Source organism: Balaenoptera acutorostrata, chromosome 12 (assembly GCF_949987535.1).
Source record: "Balaenoptera acutorostrata chromosome 12, mBalAcu1.1, whole genome shotgun sequence".
In the NCBI taxonomy this organism is placed as follows: Eukaryota; Metazoa; Chordata; class Mammalia; order Artiodactyla; family Balaenopteridae; genus Balaenoptera; species Balaenoptera acutorostrata.
The window spans coordinates 72583477-72604000 of record NC_080075.1 but is presented as its reverse complement, the minus strand read 5'-3'; the positions used below and the strand labels follow the sequence as shown (position 1 = coordinate 72604000).

At 38.4% G+C, this 20524-nt stretch overlaps 1 protein-coding gene across 1 annotated transcript in view; it reads left to right on the top strand.

The window, feature by feature from the left end:
* Positions 1-20524, top strand: part of C12H2orf16 (chromosome 12 C2orf16 homolog) — a 33435-nt gene that overhangs the window by 6979 nt on the left and 5932 nt on the right. Inside the window, exons 2-7 of the mRNA XM_057557897.1 lie at positions 10533-10609; positions 11220-11276; positions 11490-11585; positions 11984-13815; positions 14953-15695; positions 16236-20307. Coding sequence (XP_057413880.1) covers positions 10533-10609; positions 11220-11276; positions 11490-11585; positions 11984-13815; positions 14953-15695; positions 16236-20307 — 6877 coding nt within the window. The remainder of the gene's footprint in view (positions 1-10532; positions 10610-11219; positions 11277-11489; positions 11586-11983; positions 13816-14952; positions 15696-16235; positions 20308-20524) is intronic.

Genomic DNA, 20524 nt, shown 5'->3' with positions numbered 1-20524 from the left:
TATTAGGGAACTTTTCATAAATCAAAAGCACATAGAAGTGTATAATGACTCTATGAATCCATCACCCAGGTTTAACTCTCTTACCATGTTATTTTGAAGTGAATCTCAGATAATAAAATTTCATTAATAATTAAATATGTATATCTGGAAGTTAAGAGCTCTTTGAAAATACTTAACCACAATATCATTATTATGCCTAAAAATGGAACAATAATTCTTGAATACCATCAAATATCCATCAGTATTCAAATTCTGATTGTCTCATAAATGATATAAATTATTATTTATAGTCTGTTTAACTCAAGATCAAATAGGGCCCACATATTGAGATTGGTTGGTGTGCTTCTTAAGTTCTTTCTAATTTGTAGATTCCCCACCTTTATTTTTTTCTTTCATTCTTTCCATTTATGTGTAAAAGAAAGGGATCATTTGCCCTCTAGAGTTTTGCAAGCAAGATTTTGCTGATTAAATGCCCATGTTGTCATTTATCATGTTTTGTTTTCTTCTGTGTTTCTTGTAAATGAGAAAGTTGGATCTAAGACTTATCAAAATTAGTTTCGTTTATTGGGGGGCAAGATTATTTCATAGGTGATGATGATCATCAGGAGGTTCACAATGTTTGGTTTGGTGTGGTATTTTAAGTATCATCTTCTAAATGATGCTGACACTTGGAAATAAGTAGATATTTCTATATTGATCTTTCACTCAGAGACCTTGCTAAATTTGCTTATCACTCCTAAAAACTTATCTATAGATGCTTTTCGAAAAGCATATTTTGATATTCTATACAATCATATTGTCTGAAAATGATAATTTTATTTCTTCCTTTTCAATTCTTATGCCTTTTATTTCTTTTCCTTGCTCTTTTGCACTGACTAGGACTTCAAATACAATGTTCAACAGAAGTGATGACAGTGGAGATCTTTACCTTCTTTTTTTATATAAAAGAAAGTTTTCCTTAACTCACCATTTATGTATAATGTTTGCTATGTGATTTTTATAAATATTCTTTATTAAATTAAGAAATTTCCCTTTTATTTCTAGTTTGCTAAGAATTTTAGCATGAATGGGTGTTGAATTTTAAGTGATTTTTCTGCTTCTATTGAGATGCTTATATGGCTTTTCTGGTTTATTCTATTAATGTGCTGAATTACAATTAATTTCTGAAATATTAAACCATCTGTGAATTCCTGGAATAATTATGACATGTTTCTGATGTTGTTCATGATCCTTTTTCTATATTATTAGATTAAGTTTGCTGATATGTTGTTTAGAGGTTTTGCATCTGTATTCTTTTTTTTTAATAAATTTATTTTATTTATTTATTTTTGGTTGCATTGGGTCCTCGTTGCTGTGTGTGGGCTTTCTCTAGTTGCAGTGAGTGGGGGCTACTCTTTGTTGCAGTGCGTGGGCTTTGCATTGCAGTGGCCTCTCTTGTTGCAGAGTACAGGCTCTAGGTGCGTGGGCTTCAGTAGTTGTGGCACGAGAGCTCAGTAGTTGTGGCGCACGGGCTCAGTTGCTCCACGGCACGTGGGATCTTCCCAGACCAGGGCTCTAACCCGTGTCTCCTGCATTGGCAGGTGGATTCTTAACCACTGCGCCACCAGGGAAGCACTTTAACAGATTTTAGAATCGAGGTTATTCCAGGCACCTAAAGTAAAGGGAGAAGTAATCCCTCTTTCTTTCCATTAACATGGCAAAAGCATTCATATCACTCAGGAAATTCCAAGGGTTTTTGAAGCTCTGTGCCAGGAACCCGAGACAAACACCAGATATGTTCTTTATTATAACACACAACACACACACACACACAAACACACACAGTCACTCACACATTCACACATATATATGAGAGAGACAAATCAGAAATTCTTATGGCAGGCTGAAAACTCAGGGTGTTTCTCTGTTTCAATGTTGAGGCAGAATTACTTCCTCTTCAGGAAACATACCTCACTCTCTGCTCTAGGGCCATCAACTAATTGGATGATGCCCACCTACATTATGGAAAGCAATCTACTTAAAGTCTACTGATTTTAGATGTTAATCACATCTTAAAAATACTTTCACAGCAACATCTAGAGTAGTGTTTGGTCACAACTGGGCACCACTGCCTAGCATATAAAATTAACCATCATGACATAAAGTTAACATAAAACTAATCATCACAACCATAGTTTTTTTCTAAGAATGTTACAGTGTTAGCTCTTAGATCTGGGTCTTTGATACATTTTGAATTAATTTTTGTAAATAATATGAAGGGTCCAACTTCATTCTTTTGCATATGTTTATTCAGATGTCCCAGCACCATTTGTTGAAAGATTATTTTTTCCCCATTGAATGGTCTTGGTACCCTTATAGAAAATCAATTGATTGTAAATATGAGAGTTTATTTCTAAACTCTCAGTTCTATCCTGTTGATCTCTATGTCTATCCTTATATCAGTACCACACTGTTTTGATTATTGTAGCTTTGTAGAAAGTTTTAAAATCAGAAAGTGTTAGTCCTTCAATTTGTTTTTCTTTTTCACGTTTGTTTTGCCTACTTAGGGTCCCTCATAATTCCATATGAATTTTATGATAATTTTTTCCATTTCTGCAAAAGAAGACATTGGGATTTTGATAGGATTACACTGAATCTGTAAATTGCTTTATGAGTATTGTCATCTTAACAAAATTAAATATTCCCATCCATTATTAAGGTTGTCCTTCCATTTATTTCAGTCTTCTTTAATCTCTTCAACAATGCTTTGTAATTTTCAGTGTACAAGTCTTACCTCTCCTTGATTAAATTTATTCCTAAGTAGACAAATACTGTATGATATCACTTATATGTGGAATCTAAAAAATAATACAAACAAATGTATATATAAAACAGAAACAGACTCACAGATGTATAAAACAAACTAGTGGTTACCAAAGGGGAAAGGGAAGGGGGGAGGAGCAAATTAGGAGTATGGGATTAAGAGATACAAATTACTATGTATAAAACAGATAAGCAACAAGGACATATTGTATAGCATAGAGAATTATAGTCATTATCTTGTAATAACTTTTAATGGAGTATAATCTGTAAAAATACTGAATCACTATATGCTGTACACCAGAAACTAATATTGCAAGTCAACTATACTCCAGTAAAAAAATTATTCCTAAGTATTTTCTTCTTTTTTTTTTAAACATCTTTATTGGAGTATAATTGCTTTACAATGGTGTGTTAATTTCTGCTTTATAACAAAGTGAATCAGTTATTTTATTCTTTATGATGCTAAAAAATGGAATTATTTTCTTAATTTTCTTTTCAGATTGTTCACTGTGTGTAGAAATACAACTTATTTTTGTGTGTTGATGTTGTATCCTGTAACTGTTAGAGTTAATTTTATTTATTAGCTCTAATAATTTTTCGTGTGTATATATTCTTTAGGATTTTCTGTAAGTAAGATTATGTCATCTGTGGATAGAGATAATTTTACTTTTTCCTTTCCAATTTGGATGTCTTTTATTTCTTTTTCTTACCTGATTGCTCTGGTTAGAACTTCCGGTACAATGTTACGGAGAAGTAGTGAAATTGGGCAACCTTTTTTTTTTTTTTTAATTAAAGTATAGTTGATTTACAATGGTGTGTTGGTTTCTGGTGTGCAGCAAAGTGATTCAGTTATATACATATATATGTATATATATATTCTTTTCATATTATTTTTCATTATGTTTTATTACAGGATATTGAATATAGTTCCCCATGCTATACGATAGGAACTTGTTTTTTATCTATTCTATATATAATAGTTTGCATCTGCTAGTCCCAAACTCCCAATCCATCCCTCCCCCACCCCCAGCCTTGGCAACCACAAGTCTATTCTCTATGTCTGTGAGTCTGTTTCTGTTTTGTAGATAAGTTCATTTGCATCATATTTTAGATTCCACATATAAGTGATATCATATGGTATTTGTCTTTCTCTTTCTGACTTACTTCGCTTAGTATGATAATTTCTAGGTCCATCCATGTAGCCGCAAATGGCATTATTTCTTTTTTATGTCTGAGTAATATTCAGTTGTGTATATATATACCACATCTTCTTTATCCATTTATCTGTTGATGGACATTTTGGTGGTTTCCATGTCTTGGCTATTGTAAATACTGCTGCTATGAACGTAAGAGTGCATGTATCTTTTCGAATTATAGTTTTGTCCAGATATATGGAAAGTGGGCATCCTTATCTTGTTCCTCATCTTAGAGGGAAAGCTTTCAGTCTTTCACTATTGAGTACAGCATTAGTTGTGGGTTTTTGTTTTGTTTTTTTTAATAAATGCCTTTTATCATGTTGAGGAAGTTCCCTTCTATTCCTAGTTTAAATTGTTGTTGGTGTTTTTATCATGAATGGGTGTTGGATTTTGTCAAATGCTTTTTCTGTATCAATTGAGATATTCATGTCAGTTTTTACCCTTTCTTATTATTAATGTGGTATATTACGTTGATTTATTTCCTTACGTTGAACTACCTTAGGATTCTCGGGATATATCTTGCTTTCAGCACTTCTATCCAACATTGTTTAGCTAGAGCAATTGGGAATTCTATGAATAGTTTGTTTTTCTTTTTAAAATATTTATTTATTTATTTACTTATTATTTTTGGCTGCATCGGGTCTTAGTTGAGGCATGCAGGCTTCTCTCTCTAGTTGTGGTGCACAAGCTCCAGAGCGCGTGGGCTCTGTAGTTGCAGCACACAAGCTCTCTAATTGTGGCACATGGGCTCAGTAGTTGTGGTGCGTGGGCTTAGTTGCCCCACGGCATGTGGTATCTTAGTTCCCTGACCAGGGATCGAACTTATGTCCTCTGCATTGGAAGGCAGATTCTTAACCACTGGACCACCAGGGAAGTCCCTAGTTTCAGTTTTTGTTTGACTGAAAATGCCTCTATTTCACCTTAAATTTTGAAGGATAGTTTCACTGAGTATAGAGGTCCAGGTAGTTATTTTCTTTTAACACTTTAAGGATGTCATTCCATTGTTTCCTGGATTCCATTATTTCTAAAAAGATATGAAGTGTTGATCTTATTGCTCCTTTGAATGTTATGTGTCCTTTATTTTTTGCTCTTTTAAAAATTCTGTGTCTTTGGTTTTCAGCACCGTATAATGTACTTCAGTTTGGCTTTTCTTTGTCTTTACATTGCTTCCTAACACTTCTTGCATTTATGGCTTGAATCTCAGGCTTTCTCAGTTTTGTAAAGTTCTTAGTTATAAACTTTTTTTCCTGAATATAGGCCTTAGTGTTTAGAGCAGTTTTTAGGTTCACAACAAAATTGAGCAGCAAGTACAGAGAATTCCCATATACACCCCTGCACTATTAACTTCGCAAATATTTTTCTGCTCTATTCTCTTTCTCCTTCTCTTCTGGGATTCCTATCACTTTGTCCTCCACGTTTCTTGGTTCTTATATCTATTTTTTTCTCCTTTTTTTCTCACCATGCTTCAATATGAATATTTTCTTCAGACTTCCCTTCAGTTGTGTCTAATCTGCTGTTATACCCATTTTTAGTTCTTTTGTTGTTGTTGTTCTAGAATTTCCATTAGATTTTTAAAAATAGCTTTTAGTTCTTTATCAAAATTCTCCGTCTTGTCGTTTAATTTCTTGAACACATAAATCACATATATTTTAAACACCATGTCTTTTAACTATATCTGGATTGCCTGTGAATTTGTTTATACTGCCTGTGTTTGTCTCTTAGTTTTCATTCAGTCTTATCTTCTAGTATACATGGCAATTTTTAATTGAGTATCAGATATTTTAAATGTAAAGTTGAAGACATAATTCAAAGCTCTGGATAAAGTTACTTTCCTTCAGACAACAGAATTATTTTTGCTTCTGGAAGTCATCTAGAATAGGGAAAGATCATCTTAATCCAGTCAAGGATTAAACTCATTGGAGGCTGAGCTTCAATTTTAGAGCCTAGTTTATTTCCGGTTTATTTTTATTCCAAGGTATGGCCATTTGGGGGTTCCGACTGAAAGCCTGGGATTTCTATTAGGGTCCCTCCTCCTTGGCCCCTAGTCAGTTTTTGTCTATCAGCCCTATAAAACTACTGAATACTCTGCTTAGATTTTTAGCCTTTCAGCCATGGTTTGAGAATTGTCAAATGCTTTGAGGAGGAAATCGGGGCTCCCTTCTCTACACTTCCTTTTTCTCTGAGATCTTGGCTCCTCTCATCCTTGATGCCTTGATAGCTCTCCAATGACTTCAAACAGATGTTTAAAAAAAATTTTTTTGTCAATCTTTTCTAGTTGTTTTCGTTCACAGGATTCAAACCATTGTCATGAACAGAAATACTAGATTGGTTTTTTTCTCTCCATTTTTTCCCTTCATATACTTTCTTTCTATTCTTTTAGTGGTTACTCCAGAAATTTCAGTATGCATACTTATCCAACTCTCTATTCAGAAGAATTTCATCAACACTGTTATACTCATTCACTGAGGTTTTAATTTCAGTACTGCATTCTTAATATCTAGAATAACATTTGATTGTTTTTCAAATCTGCTACATCACTTTTTATGGTTTTCTGTTCCTTATAAATATATTTAAGCTTGTCTTTTATTTCTTTAAATGTAATATGCATTGTTGTTTTCTAATCTAGATCTGATAATTCCAATACCTGACATCTCTGTAGGTTTGTTTCTGCTTTCTGTTGTTTCTGCACATGTGCTTATTTTGAAATATTTGACCTTTCTGAAATTGGGATATGGCTTGCAATTGATGTTGTTTTATAATTTAATTGGCAGGGTTTAAAAAAAATTCTCAGTGGCATGTAGAATATAGTACATTTTATAATTGGTAGTATCTTAGATGTTTAATGAAATGCAATATTCACGGTAGTTTTTTGAAGCTTAGGATGAAGATCTTCCTCAGAGAGTATCTCGTTTGCTCTAGACTATGGCACCATCGATCCAGGACCACTTCAAGATCATGGCTTGCGGGACCATGCAGATGATGTGAACTTAAGCTGAAAATTACACAAAAGTCAACCTGCAGTTACAACTTCTCAGGGACTTCCCTCCAGTCCTCTGAACTTCTCAGTGTCAAGGCAACTTTTCCTGTAGTTCCCTGAGGTTAGGAGTAAGGGGCAGATTTGTGATTTTGAGGTTCCAGCTGGATATGGTAGAGTCTTCTACTGGATTTTTTTTTCCCCTTCTGGTTTGTACTTTTGAAGTTTTCTTTAAGAAGATATCCTGTGCCCTAGGTCACAAAGATTTTCTCCTTTTTTTTTTGTTTTGTTTTTATGTTCCAGTCTCACGTTTCACATTTTAGTTTTTAATACATGTAGAGTTCCCCTCTATATGTAGTATTAGAAAGTGATCCAATTTTATTTTTCTCTTTATATTGAGCCAGTTTTCTCATCACTATTTGCTAAAGAATCTTTCCCATTCATTTATGGAACTCCCTTTACCATATTAAGTTGCTGTATATACAGGAGTCCCTCTTTGAGTTCTCTATTTTGTTCCATTCACTTATTTGTTCCTGTTTCTATTACCATACATTTGTAGTGTATCTTAGGTTTTGGTACAGCAAGTCCTTTCTTTGCTCTTCTTTTTGAGCTTGACTTAGCTGTTAGTGGACCTTTATTTTGCCATATAAATTTTAGAGAGTTTTACAAGTCCTTGAAACATTCCAACTGAAAGAATTGGGAATGCATTAAGTATAATTTAATTGGGAGACTACTGACATCCTTATAATTTAAAATTATTCCAACCAGAGCCAAGGATGTCTCTCCATTTATTCAGATCATGCTCTATGTCCTTTAATAGAGTTCTATAGTCTTCTACATGATGGTCTTCTCTCTTTTTGGTTAATACCTTGATACTTTAACATTTTTATTGCTATTGTGGAAAATATCTTTCATATTTAAAATTATATTTTTCTAGTTTTTTTGCTTCAGTAGAGAAATGCTATTGACATTTATAAGTTTTTCTGGTATTCAGAAACCTTGGTGAATTCTTTCATTACCTCTGATGGATAATGTCTTTGATTATCATTTCAATTGCTTGCATGCTTATTGTTCTACTCAAATGATCTATTTCTTTTTGCCCAATTTTTATATTTTATATTTTTTCTAAGAATTTAACTATTGCATTAGGCATTTCACATTTATTAATACAGTTATTCAAACTATTTTTCTTCTCTTTCCTCTTCTACTTCAATTTTCAAGATTTATATTTATTTTGCCTTTTGCCCTAGGGGCATTATCAGCCCAGGACCACATTTATTTTCAGTTTGAGGGTTCCTGACTACACAAGGAATATAAATTAGAATTTCAAACCAGTATGAGGATAGACTCTTGGTTAAAAATTTCAGAGAAGGCTTTTTTTCCCACCCAGAGTTCAAGTTTCCTTGTCTGGTGAGCAGATATTTTTCTAGCCACCTTTTTACCAAGTGTGTAGCAATTTGACAAGCCTGGCTTTTTTTCCTGGGGTCTCATTTAAATACCCACTTCACATGGGCCTTATCTTTGTCCCCACCTTACTGTTAACCTAAGTCCCTCAGTGGCTGACACTGCAAATGACCTAGGGCATTGAAGTCTCAACTAGTTTCCACTCTTGTTTTTCAGTTTTCTTCTGATTTTTTTTTTTAAACAGGTCTAGTATGTCCAATAGAGGCTTTTTAAAAAATTTTTAATTTATTTTTATTTTTTTGCATTGGATGAGACTCAGTTTTTTTGTTGTTGTTGTTGTTTTAATTAATTAATTAATTAATTATTTATCTATCCATTCATGGCTGTGTTGGGTCTTCGTTTCTGTGCGAGGGCTTTCTCTAGTTGCGGCAAGTGGGGGCCACTCTTCATCACGGTGCGCGGGCCTCTCACTATCGCGGCCTCTCTTGTTGCAGAGCACAGGCTCCAGACGCGCAGGCTCAGTAGTTGTAGCTCACGGGCTTAGTCGCTCCGTGGCATGTGGGATCTTCCCAGACCAGGGCTCGAACCCGTGTCCCCTGCATTGGCAGGCGGACTCTCAACCACTGCGCCACCAGGGAAGCCTCTTCTTCTGCTTTTTGACCTGGAGATTTCCCTTACTTTCTTAAGGAGCTACATTCTGCATTTAAAAAGATGTTTGTTGTATTTTATTCAGCATTCCCAAGTGTTTTCTAGTGGGAAATTATTTAGGTCTATGATATGTAGAGATCATTTTGAGATAAATATATAGAAAGATCATTTGTAAATACATCAACCTGTATTTCAACATCAGTTTTCCTTTTGCTTATGTTTTTAATCAACAGTCCATTATGGACATAAATTAAATAATATATGACTAAGTATAAAATCAATTTAAAACTGTCCAAAGTTCAAAACTACCACTGCAGCTAGGGTTATTCTACTACTGGCCTACTGCATCATGAGCATGTTCATGAATTCCCTACTAATTGTTGTGTAGGCTCTTTTAATATACCTTCAGAGACTGATGTCCTAATATAAAGGGAAGAAATAAAAAAAGTTTTATTTGAAATTGTAACAAATGTCATTTATGCCTTTAAAATGACCTGGAACACCCTTGCAGAAGCCCCAGGATTTTATTAACTACTGGATGGAAAATTCTGACCTGCAGGATAAAATAAAAATCCCAAATAATCTGGCATAATCTGGCTTCCACCTATGTTTTTAGCTTCATCTCTCACTACTTAGCAAAAGTGCACCTAACAATCATGATGCTCTAATCTTCTCAGTGATGTTCCCACTTGCCTGGAATGCCCTTTCTTCACCTAAAAACCTTCTGTTGATTCTTCATACTCCAGTACAAATGGCAGCTTCTTGAGGAATTCTTCCCTTCTCTCCCAGGCAGTTAATCACTGTTCTCTTTATTCCCTCACACTTATATTTCTTTTTTTTTATATATAGATTTATTTTATTTATTTATTTATTTATTTATTTATGGCTGCGTTGGATCTTCGTTGCTGCACACAGGCTTTCTCTAGTTGTGGCTAGCGGGGCTACTCTCTGTTGTGGTGCGTGGGCTTCTCATTGTGGTGGCTTCCCTTGTTGCAGAGCAGGGGCTGTAGGCGTGCGGGCTTCAGTAGTTGTGGCACATGGGTTTCAGTAGTTGTGGCTCGTGGGCTCAGTAGTTGTGGAGCACAGGCTTAGTTGTTCCGCGCCATGTGGGATCTTCCCGGACCATGGATTGAACCCGTGTCCCCTGCATTGGTAGGTGAATTCTTAACCACTGCACCACCAGGGAAGCCCCACACTTATATTTCTGTTACAGCATTTACCACATGGTATTGTAATTTATCTGTTTAGACATCTATTTTCCCTACTAGTGTAAGTTCCTAGAACACAGGGATCATATTTATCTCTACAGTTCCAGCACCCTACACAATACTGAGAACTTAGTAAGTACTCAATAAATGATCCATGAATAAATGAATGACATAACTGTTGCTGTGGTTATGGATGCCAACAGTATCAATATTTATGTCTATGAGATGAAGTGCGCTGTCAATAAAGTCTCTAACCTAGAGTACTACCTGATTTTATTTTTTCTTTTTGTTCCTTTCTAGACTTCAAAGCAGCATAAACTGAAAAAGATCCAGAAATTCACAGGTCAGAAAGATCTTATTCTTCAGTTCAAGGCTAACGACAAATCAACTGTGGGGTCTGCTTTAAGACTCTAACCTTTAATAGCAGGTGGAAGGAAGAAGGTTGGACTATGTAAATGAAAGAAATAGTCCTACTCTTTCTAGCATCTCCACTTCCAAAGAAATGTAAATGGCTCCATAATTCTTTCCATGCTTCCTATCCTCATACTTCCTTTCCTAATCTCTTTTTGTGCAAAGCTCAAAGTATCAGGAAAGAAACATGGTGAGACTGAAGAACAAAGAAGGGGTAACTACCAAGAGTTTGGTGCGGGAAGTTTTGGTACCTTTTTTCTCTAGCATAGACACTGGATAATACATATCTTTTCCTCCAAAGATATGTATTCCTCTGTTTACCCCACTCCACCTCCCTATCATGATTATTCCTGCTCTTTCCAATGGGTACATCTACTATATGCTGAAGACAGCATCCTACAGCTTAAAAAAACAAACAAACAAAATGAGATCTAGGTTAAATCTGAGCTCTACCACTAATTAGCTTTATGATCTTAGGCATGGCTTTGTTTTTGTTTCCTTATTTGCAAAATGAAGGGGTTGAACTAAGGTGATGTCAATAGTCATAACGCTAATAGATTCTTTACCTCTACTCCCAGATCCACAGTGGGAAGACAATCTCAGGATGGGTTGCACTGAAGCTAACCTGACATGGTGAGTAAAGTCAATCTTCACTGTGTCTATTCTTTCCCTCTTCAGCCTACCCTACTGATAAATTCTATAAAAGTTAGGAGTAAGATACCTCGGACTCTGTTTTACTTCCCTCACTATGATAGCTGTATCCTTTCTAAGTCTCTCTTCTTATTGTTTTCCTTACCAGTACTTTAATATCACTTCAATTACACTGACATACTCTGTTGCATCCAGCTTTTCAGGACTCCCTATGGAGTGGTCCCAGGAATATGTATGCTGGTCAATGGACAGGAGTCTTCAACAGATCGTCCAACACCTGGAAAGTGCAAGGTCAAGTAGTTTCTGGGTTGGGGTTGAAGGTGGTAGAGCTTTTAAGAGGGAGGAAGGAAGAGAGTGAAGGAGGGAGGGAGGGAGAAGGAGAGGGAGAAGAAAGATGGTTAGTTAATTAGTTTTGGTAGTGGGGGAAGTTCTGGGTTCGAACAAAGTTTAAGAACCACTGGTCTGTGAATCATTTCTGATTGGCATGGGGACAAATGCCTCCCTTTGTCCTGGTGGAGGAATTCTTTCCATAAATAAGTAATTGATGTTGGGGAAAGCAACCTTTTTTATTTGTTTGTTTTCCCTCAGTCCACATTATTTTGCATTTGAAATGGCCATTATCTTTCCCTTTTCCTACTTTTCCTTTTCCTGTTTCAAAACAAATAGAAACTTTTCTCTTTATTTCTTAGATCAAGTCTTATGGAATTGGGTTTGCCTGAACCACAGGATATGATTTCTTCTTCCACCTCCTCTGTCTTTGTGGCTCAGGAGCCTGTTCTACCCTGTTGTGACTGTAAGAAGGCAAAACATTCTTCTGACAGTAGCATCTCCTCTGGATCATCCTACGACTCCAGCCTGTCTCACCTTCCTGTCTTTTCTGAAGGAACAACTTGGCAACTCCGGAGCCACAGTTTACCTATTTTACCTCAAAATCAACCTCCTCCTGTGTTCAGGAACCAAAGCACATCCCTGCCTTCTTTTAGGCTCTCAGAGCTTGGGAAATCAAAACGTTTTCAGAATTTGGCAGCTCTTTCATCCTTAAGACCTCAAAGCACTTTTATCAACTCTCTTTTTGAATCCCCAAATCTCCACAAACAAGAAGAGAAAACAAAGGATGAGAGAAGGAGCAAGAGTCATTTGACGTCAGATCATAGACCAAATGCAATTTTCAAAGAGAGACCACTACTGCCAGGGTCAGCTCCATTCCAGCTCTCTCCTTTGGCTAGGCGGGAGTTAGAGGGACATATGGCTTGGAAGGTTTGTACTTTGCAGGAACAAACAGTGCCTCTGCCTGTGAGGGAATCATGGGCAATGCTGAATTATTTAACTGAGGTACAAGGAGGAGTCCCTGAACCAGAGAAACCTCAAATCCACTTATCTATGCCCATTGATCAAAGCACTGAGCATAATATCAACAATGAATCCCCAGACCTTCCATCATTTCAGCTTCACATGAACGTTGGAGTGGAATCTGGATTAAACAGAACAGAAACAAAAATTTCACAGACTCTTATCCCAGGTAAGCAGTCACAACCTGGGGATGGCCCTCAAATCCTTGGATCCAGGCCCTTAATGACATCAATGGGCACTCCACCTCCCAAAAGTTTAGGAGTTGACATAGCTCAAGAGGAAACGACTTTACTGCCAAAGGACCCAAAACGTGTGCTAGAGCTTAGTGTAGAGCAGAGGGTCATAGATCTTCCAGAAAAAAGGATACAGCAGCATAAGACCCAAGTGACTAACGTGGAGCTGACCCCACAGCTACCATATCAAGTCAGAGATAGCATAAAGGTTACTCCACTGGCATTACTTCAAGTCATGGATTCAATGGGGATGATTCCAGAATCACAGTCAGAAGTGATAGAAACTGTGGGTTTGTTCCCACGGCCACCAAATGAAGTCGTGAAACCAATGGAAGCCACGGAAACAGTGAGTGTAAGCCAAAACCCATCATATCAAGTCGTTAAATCAGTGGAGGTAACCCCAGGATCTCAGCAGCAAGTTATGGAATCCAGGAAGATGACCTCAAGACAGCAGAATCAAGTCACAGGCAATGTGAAGGTAACTCCTATAGCATTGCTTCAAGTCATGGATTCTATGGGGATGATTAAAAAATCACATCCACCTATCATACAGTCAATGGGAATGACCCCAAGGATGCAATATCAAGTCATGGAGTCAATGAAAAGGACCACATTGTTGGACCAGCAAGTCATACAACCAGGAAAGATGAGTCCAAGGCTACGACATGCAGTCATGGAAACTGTTGAAATGACCCCAGGGCCACAGCATAAAGTTATGGAATCAGTGGACGTAACATCAAGGCCACAAAGTCAAGTCATAGAACCAATGAAGATTACTCCAGGGCCAATATGTCAAAATGTAAAATCACCTGAAATGATCGCCAGGCCATTGCATCAAGTGAAGGATTACCTGGAAGTAACTCCAGTGACACTATTACAAGCTATGGATTTCATGGGGATAATTCCACCAACACAGTCACATGTTATAGAATCTGGGGGTTTGACTCCAGACACACAGTCTCAAATTGCAAATTTGACCCCAAGGGCAACTCAATCAGATGGTTTGACTTCTTCTAGCTCTCCTACTACTATTGGTCCACGTGGAATGGTAGAATCTGTGGGCTTACCTCCACAGCTACCACCTAAAATCATGGAATTGGCAGGATTGATTCCAATGCCATCACAACAATCCATACATTCCCTAAAGGTAACTCCAACAGCACTGGGGTCACCCATGGGAATGATCATAGCACCACAGTCACAAGTTGTAGAAACTCAGGATTTGACCCCAAGGCTAATATCTCAAGCCAAGGAATCTCTGGAGTCAACTCCTGAGTCATGCATTCAAGTGCTAGACTCTGAGGGGATGACTCCACAACCACATCATCAAAGCACAGAATCTATGGCATTAACCCCAGGACCACCTCATCAAGTCATGGAGTCTTCAAGGTTGACCCCAAGGCATCAAATTCTGGAGTATTCAGAGATGAGTCCAAGGCAAAGCCATCACGTCACAGAAACTACGGGTTTGACATCTGACACCTGGCTACAAATGGAGAAATCTGTAGCGGTGACACAGTCACACCATCAAATGATGGAATCTTTAGGGACAATCCCAAGGTCACTGGGTCAAGGTACAGAATCTATGGGAATGAGCCAAAAGCCACTGCCTCAAGTCACAGAATCTACAGAAATGCTACAAGATTCATCACTGCTTCAAGATGTGAAGTATATGGGGATGAAGCCAATGCCACAATTTAATGTTATGGATTCTATGAAGTTATCCCCAGGATTGCAAAATTTGAAATCTGGGGAACTGATCTTGGGACTAGAGTTGCAAAATACAAAATCTATAGACATAACCACAGGTTCAATTCCACAAATGGTAAAATATGGACAGCTGATCCCAACTGTGAACTCTATAGAATTGGCCCCAGAACTACAACTGCAGAGTATAAAACCTGATGAGTTGGCCTCCATACCACAGCTGCAAAGTGAGAAATCTGTGCAGTCAGCCCCAGGGTCTCAGCTTCATGGTGTGAAATCTATCCAATTGACCCTGGGACCACAACAACAAAATGAAAAACCTGCTGAGTTAGTCCCAGCACCACAGTCGCAAAGTAGGGAATCTATAGATTTGGCCCCCAGTTCACAGTTGCAAGGTATGGAATATGTTCATTTGGCCCTACCATCAGAGTTTCCAGGTATAAAAACCGTGGAGTTGACTCTAAGACCAGTACAAGAAGATATGAAATCTGTGGAGTTTGCCCCAAAGCCATGGTTACAAGATGTAAGATCTGAGGAGACAGCTCCAGTACCATTGCTTGAAGATGTGAAAACTCCTCAAATGGTAGAAAGTAGGAGGTTGATTCCTGAGACACAGGTAGAAGACATGAAATATGAGGAACTGATCCCAGGAGCACACATTCAAGCAGTAAAATCTGTAGAGTTGAACCTCAAACCGAACCATCAAGTCACAGAACCTGAAGGATTGACCCCATGGCATCAAGCTTCAGAATCTTTAAGGATGATCTCAGAGCCAGGATATCCAGAAACAGAAGCAAAGTTTACCTCTGACACTTGTCACCATGCAAAAGAATCTAGGGGGTTGATACAATCATCTTTAGGAAATACCCCAGGGCCACTGAGCCAAGCTTCAGAATTTATGCAGATGAACTCAATGTCATTCCAAGGTACTCTTGAGCCAATGTTCCAAAGTGTAAAAGCCATGGGGGATACTCCAGTGTCACAGCACACAATACAAGAATCTTTAGAGTTGGTACCAGGATCAGAGATGCAAGGTATGAAATCAAAGATGTTGACCCCAGAGTCCCAAGGTATGAAGTTTGTTCATCTGAATCTAGGACCATATTCAGAAGTTATGAACTATGAGGAGTTGATCTTGGAACCACAATTTCAAAATGTGAAATCTGTGCCATTGACCTTAGAACCACAGTCCAAAAGTATAAAACCTGAGGAGTTGACTCTAGGGCCATTAATGCATGATAATAATTTTGTGGATTTACACGTGCCACTGGAAGAATCTAGTAGGTTAATTCCTGAGACACAGTTACAGCATGTTGAATCAAGGAAAGTGACCATGGAACCACATTTACAAGGACAGAAATCTGTGGGTCTAACTTCCAGACCAAGGCATCAAGACACAGAGCCTGAAGAGTTAGCTGCTGAGATCTGCCCACAAGAGGAAGAATCTGTGAAACTGATCCCACAGCTAGTCTTGAAAACTGCTGGGGTGATGCCTAGGCCACATTTTCAAAAATTTTCAGAGATGACTCTAGGTCAAGGCTATCAAGATACAGAAACTGTGAGGCTGACTTCTGAGGCTTTGCCCCAAGTAGCAATAACACAAAAACCAACAGGTCAAGTTAGAGAATATACAGGAATGACTCCCCTAAAGCCACATCTTCAAGTTACAGAGTCATCAGAGATACCCCTAAGGTCAGAATATGAAAACACAGAAACTGTGGGGTTGGCAACATTTCCAGTTGAAAACATCCAGGAGGTAATACCAGTACCAACATATTCAGAAAAAGGATCTCTGGAGTTGACTTTAGGACCAGGGATGCAATATGAGAAATCAGAGCCACTACTGCAAAATTTGAAATATGTGAAGTTAACCTCTGAGTCATCCCCATTAGTGGTAGGATCTAAACAGTTTATTACAGGACGAAAACCACATGTTATGGAGTTGACCCCAGAGCCACAGCTCCAGGGAGTAAAGTCTAGGCAGTTGGAGCCACAGCCAAAATTACAAGATGTGAAATATGTTAATTTAATTCAACAGTCAACTACTACCAGAGTGGTAGAATCAGAGAAGCCAATACAAGAGCCAGTGCTACAAAGCATGATATCAGAGGAATTGAGTAAGGAGGCACAGCTCCAAGGGCCACAGCTGCATAGTGCAAGATTTTCAGAGTTATCTCCAGAGCTGCCACTTCAAGGAGAAAGACCTATAGATTTAATCTCAGGGTCTCCACATCATGGTGTGAAATCTGATGAATTGACCCCAGCTTCCCCAGTGCAAGAAATAAAATTGTCAGATTCTATCCCAGGACCAAAACATCAAAGTGCTGTATCTGTACAGTTGACTGCAGAATCACAACCTCAAAGTATGAAATTTATGGAACTAAACTCAGGACCATGCTTGCAAAATATCAGATTTTCTGATTTGACCCCAGAACCAAAGCATCAAGGTTTCAAACATGTGCAGTTTATACCAGGAACACAGCTTCAAGACATAAAGTCCGTAGGATTTGTAACAGAGTCATCTTTGCAGTTAAGTCAAGGGCTCCCAGTTGAAAATATGAAATCTGTTCTGTCTGTTGAAGGATCACAGTTTCACAGCTTGAAATCTGTCAAACTGACCTCAAAACTACAATTTCAAGATGTGAAATCTGAGGAACTGAACCTAGGGCCAGGGCAGCAAGATGTAAAATTTTCTGAATTGACTTCAGGGCCAAAGCTTCAAGGTGTCAAATCTGGGGAGCAAACCCCAGGACCACTGTTTCATAGTGTGACTTCTGTGGACACAACTCTAGAGTTAGGGCTTCAAGATTCTAAATCAGCAAAGATGTCTCCAGGGCTTCACGGTGTGAAACAGGTGGGGCCATGGCTACAAGATGTCAAATTTTGTGATCTGACATCAGGAACTCAACCTCAAGGCGTGAAATCTTCAGAGTTAAACTCAGCGCAACAACAACAATATGTGAAATTTTTTGAGTTCACTCCAGAGCCAAAGATGCAAGGAGTAAAATCTATGAAGTTGACCCCAGGACCTGAGCAGCAAGGGGTTAAGCCTGAGATGTTAGTACCAGAGCCACTGTTTCAAGGTGTAAAATGTGTGGCAGTAGACCACATATCAAGCTTTGAAGGTGACATTTCATATAAATTAGTCTCAGAGCCACAGATACCAGATGCAAAATCTATGGAGTTGACTCCTGGACCGCAGTTGCCAAGTGTAAACTACTCTGAGTTGACCAGAAGACCACGGTTACAAGTTGTGAAATCTTCTGAATTGATCCAAGGATCACAGTTGCAAGATGTAAAACCTGTAGAGTGGATCCCAATCTCAAAGCTTCAAGGTTTACAATCTGAGGCGCTAATGCCAGAGCCACAGCTGGAAGATACGAAATCTGTGGAGTTAACACCAGGGCCACATTTGGGAAGTATGAAATCTATGCAGTTAACATCAAAGCCACAACTGGGAAATGTCAAATCTACAGTGTTAACCCTTGGGCCACAGGTGGGAGATGCGAAACCGGTAGAGGTGACCCCAGGCTCAAAACTTCATGATTTGAAATCTGAGTTGTTGATCTCAGAGTCAGAGTTGAAAGATGTGAACTCTGTGGCCTTAACTCCAGGACAATGTCCAAGAGGTATGAAATCTACGTTGCTAACCCCAAGTCCACAGCTGGAAGTTAAGAAGTCTGTGGAGACAACTTCAGGGCCACAGATAGAAGATGTCAAATCTGTGAAACTCACCTCAGATTCCAAGCTTCAAGGTGTGGAATCTGATGAGTTGGCTCTGGGTTCAAGAAATCAAGGATTAAAAACTGTGACGTTGGTCCCAAGGATACAACTGCAAGATGTGAAAGCTGTGGAATTGAAACTTGGACAAAGGATGCAAGATGAGAATTCTGTGTTTTTTGCACCAAGGTCATTGCTCCAAGGGCCTCAACTACAAGGTATGAAACCTCAGGAATTGACTACCGAGCCACAAATGCAAGATGTGAAAATTTTGGAGATAACCCCACGTTCAAATCTTCAAAGTTTAAAACCTGTAGAGAAGACTCCAGATCCAGAGCTGCAATTTGTAAAATCTGTGAAGTTGACCCCAAGGCTAAAGAAGCAGGCAGTAAAATCTGCGTTTGCAACCAGAAGACAAAAGTTTCAAGGAGTAAAATCTGTGGATTTAGCCCCGAGGCAACAGCTTCAAGAGATGGAACTTGTGAATTTAACTCCTGGGCCAAAACAGGTTGGTGAGATATCTGTAATCTCACCAGAGCAGCAATGTGTGAATTCAGAGCCACTGAAGAGAGGGTCTAAGTCAGAAGATGGGATGTCTTGGGAGTTAACTCCAGAGCTAAAATTTAAAGAGAGAAAATTAGTAGATCCCAACTTTGAGTTAGAGTTGAAAGGTAGGAAATCATTTGAATTGACTCCAGAATCAAATATTCAAGGTGTAAAATCTAAAGAGTTCAAACTTGAACCACAGTTGCAAAGTATAAAGTCTCCCAAGTTGACCCCAGGACCACAGCTGCAACAAGTGAAATCCTCAAAGTCAACTTCAGAGCCACAACTTCAGGGTGTGAAAACTGTTGAGTTAAAACAGGAGCCAAGGCCTGAAAGTATGAGATGTATTCAGTGGATACCAGGACCTGAGTTCCAAGGTGTGAAATCTGTAGGGTTAAATCTTGAGTCACAATCTCAAGGTGTCAAATCTGTAGAGTTGAAATCTTCAATACAGTTAAGAGATGTGAAGTCATCTGAATTGCCTCTGGGGCCAAAAATTCAAGGTGCAACATATATGAAGTTCAACCTTGGGCCACAGTCGCAGAGTGTGAAAGCTCCTGAGTTATCCCCAGGACCACAGCGGCAAGAAGGAAAATTTTTGGCATCAACCTCAGAGCCACAGCTTCAAGGTATGAAAACTGTGGAGTTAAACCAAAAGCCACAGCTTGAAAGTATGAGAACTGTTCAGTGGATGCCTGCACCAGTGTTTCAAGGTGTGAAATCTCTGCTAAATCTTGGGTTGCAATCTCAATGTGTCAAACCAGCAGAGTTGAAACCTTTGATACAGTTAAGAGATATAAAGTCATCTGTATTGACTCCAAGGCCAAAGCTCCAAGGTATACAATCTTTGGCATCACTCCAAGAACCTCAGCCTCAAGGTCTCAATTTGAAACCTCGTCTACAGTTTAGAAGTAAGAAATCATGTGACCTGACTTCCAAGTCAAAGCTCTGTGATATAAAACCCATGATGTTCAAATCTAGGCTTCACTTGCATGATGGAAAATCTCCTAAGTTGATCCCAGGACCATGGTTTCAAGAAGTGAAACCATTACCGTCATCCCCAGGAACACAGCTTCAAGGTGTGAAGTCTGTATTGCTTACAAAAGAGCCACAGTTTCCTGAGGTGAAATCTGGGGTATTAAGCCAAGAGTCACAATTACAAAGTGATAAAACTATAGAGTTGAACTCCCCACTACACTTGAAAAGTATGAAGTCATCTGAGTTGACTCTTCAGACAGAGCTTCAAGCTGTGAAATCTGAGGGTTTCAACAGTGGGCCACAGTGGCAAGGTCTAAAATCTTCTAAGTCACCACTTGAGACAAAGTCCCAAGATAAGAAATTTACTGAGTTAATCTCTGACTCACAGTTGCAAGGTACAACATTTTCTAAATTGACTGTGGGGACAAAGATTCAAGGTGTCAAATCTACAGATTTCAACCCTGGGTCATTGTTACAAGGTGTGAAATCTTCTGGATGGACCTCAAAGATAAAGCTTCAAGATGTAAAACATAAAGAATTCAGCCCCAGTCCTCAGTTGCAAGTTCTGAAATCTTCTGAGCTGATTCTGGGATCAAAGCTTCAGAATGTGAAATTCGTGTTCAACTCTGAGCCACAACTGCAAAGAGTGAAATCTTCTAAATTAATCTCAGACTCAAAGTTTCAAGATGTGGAATC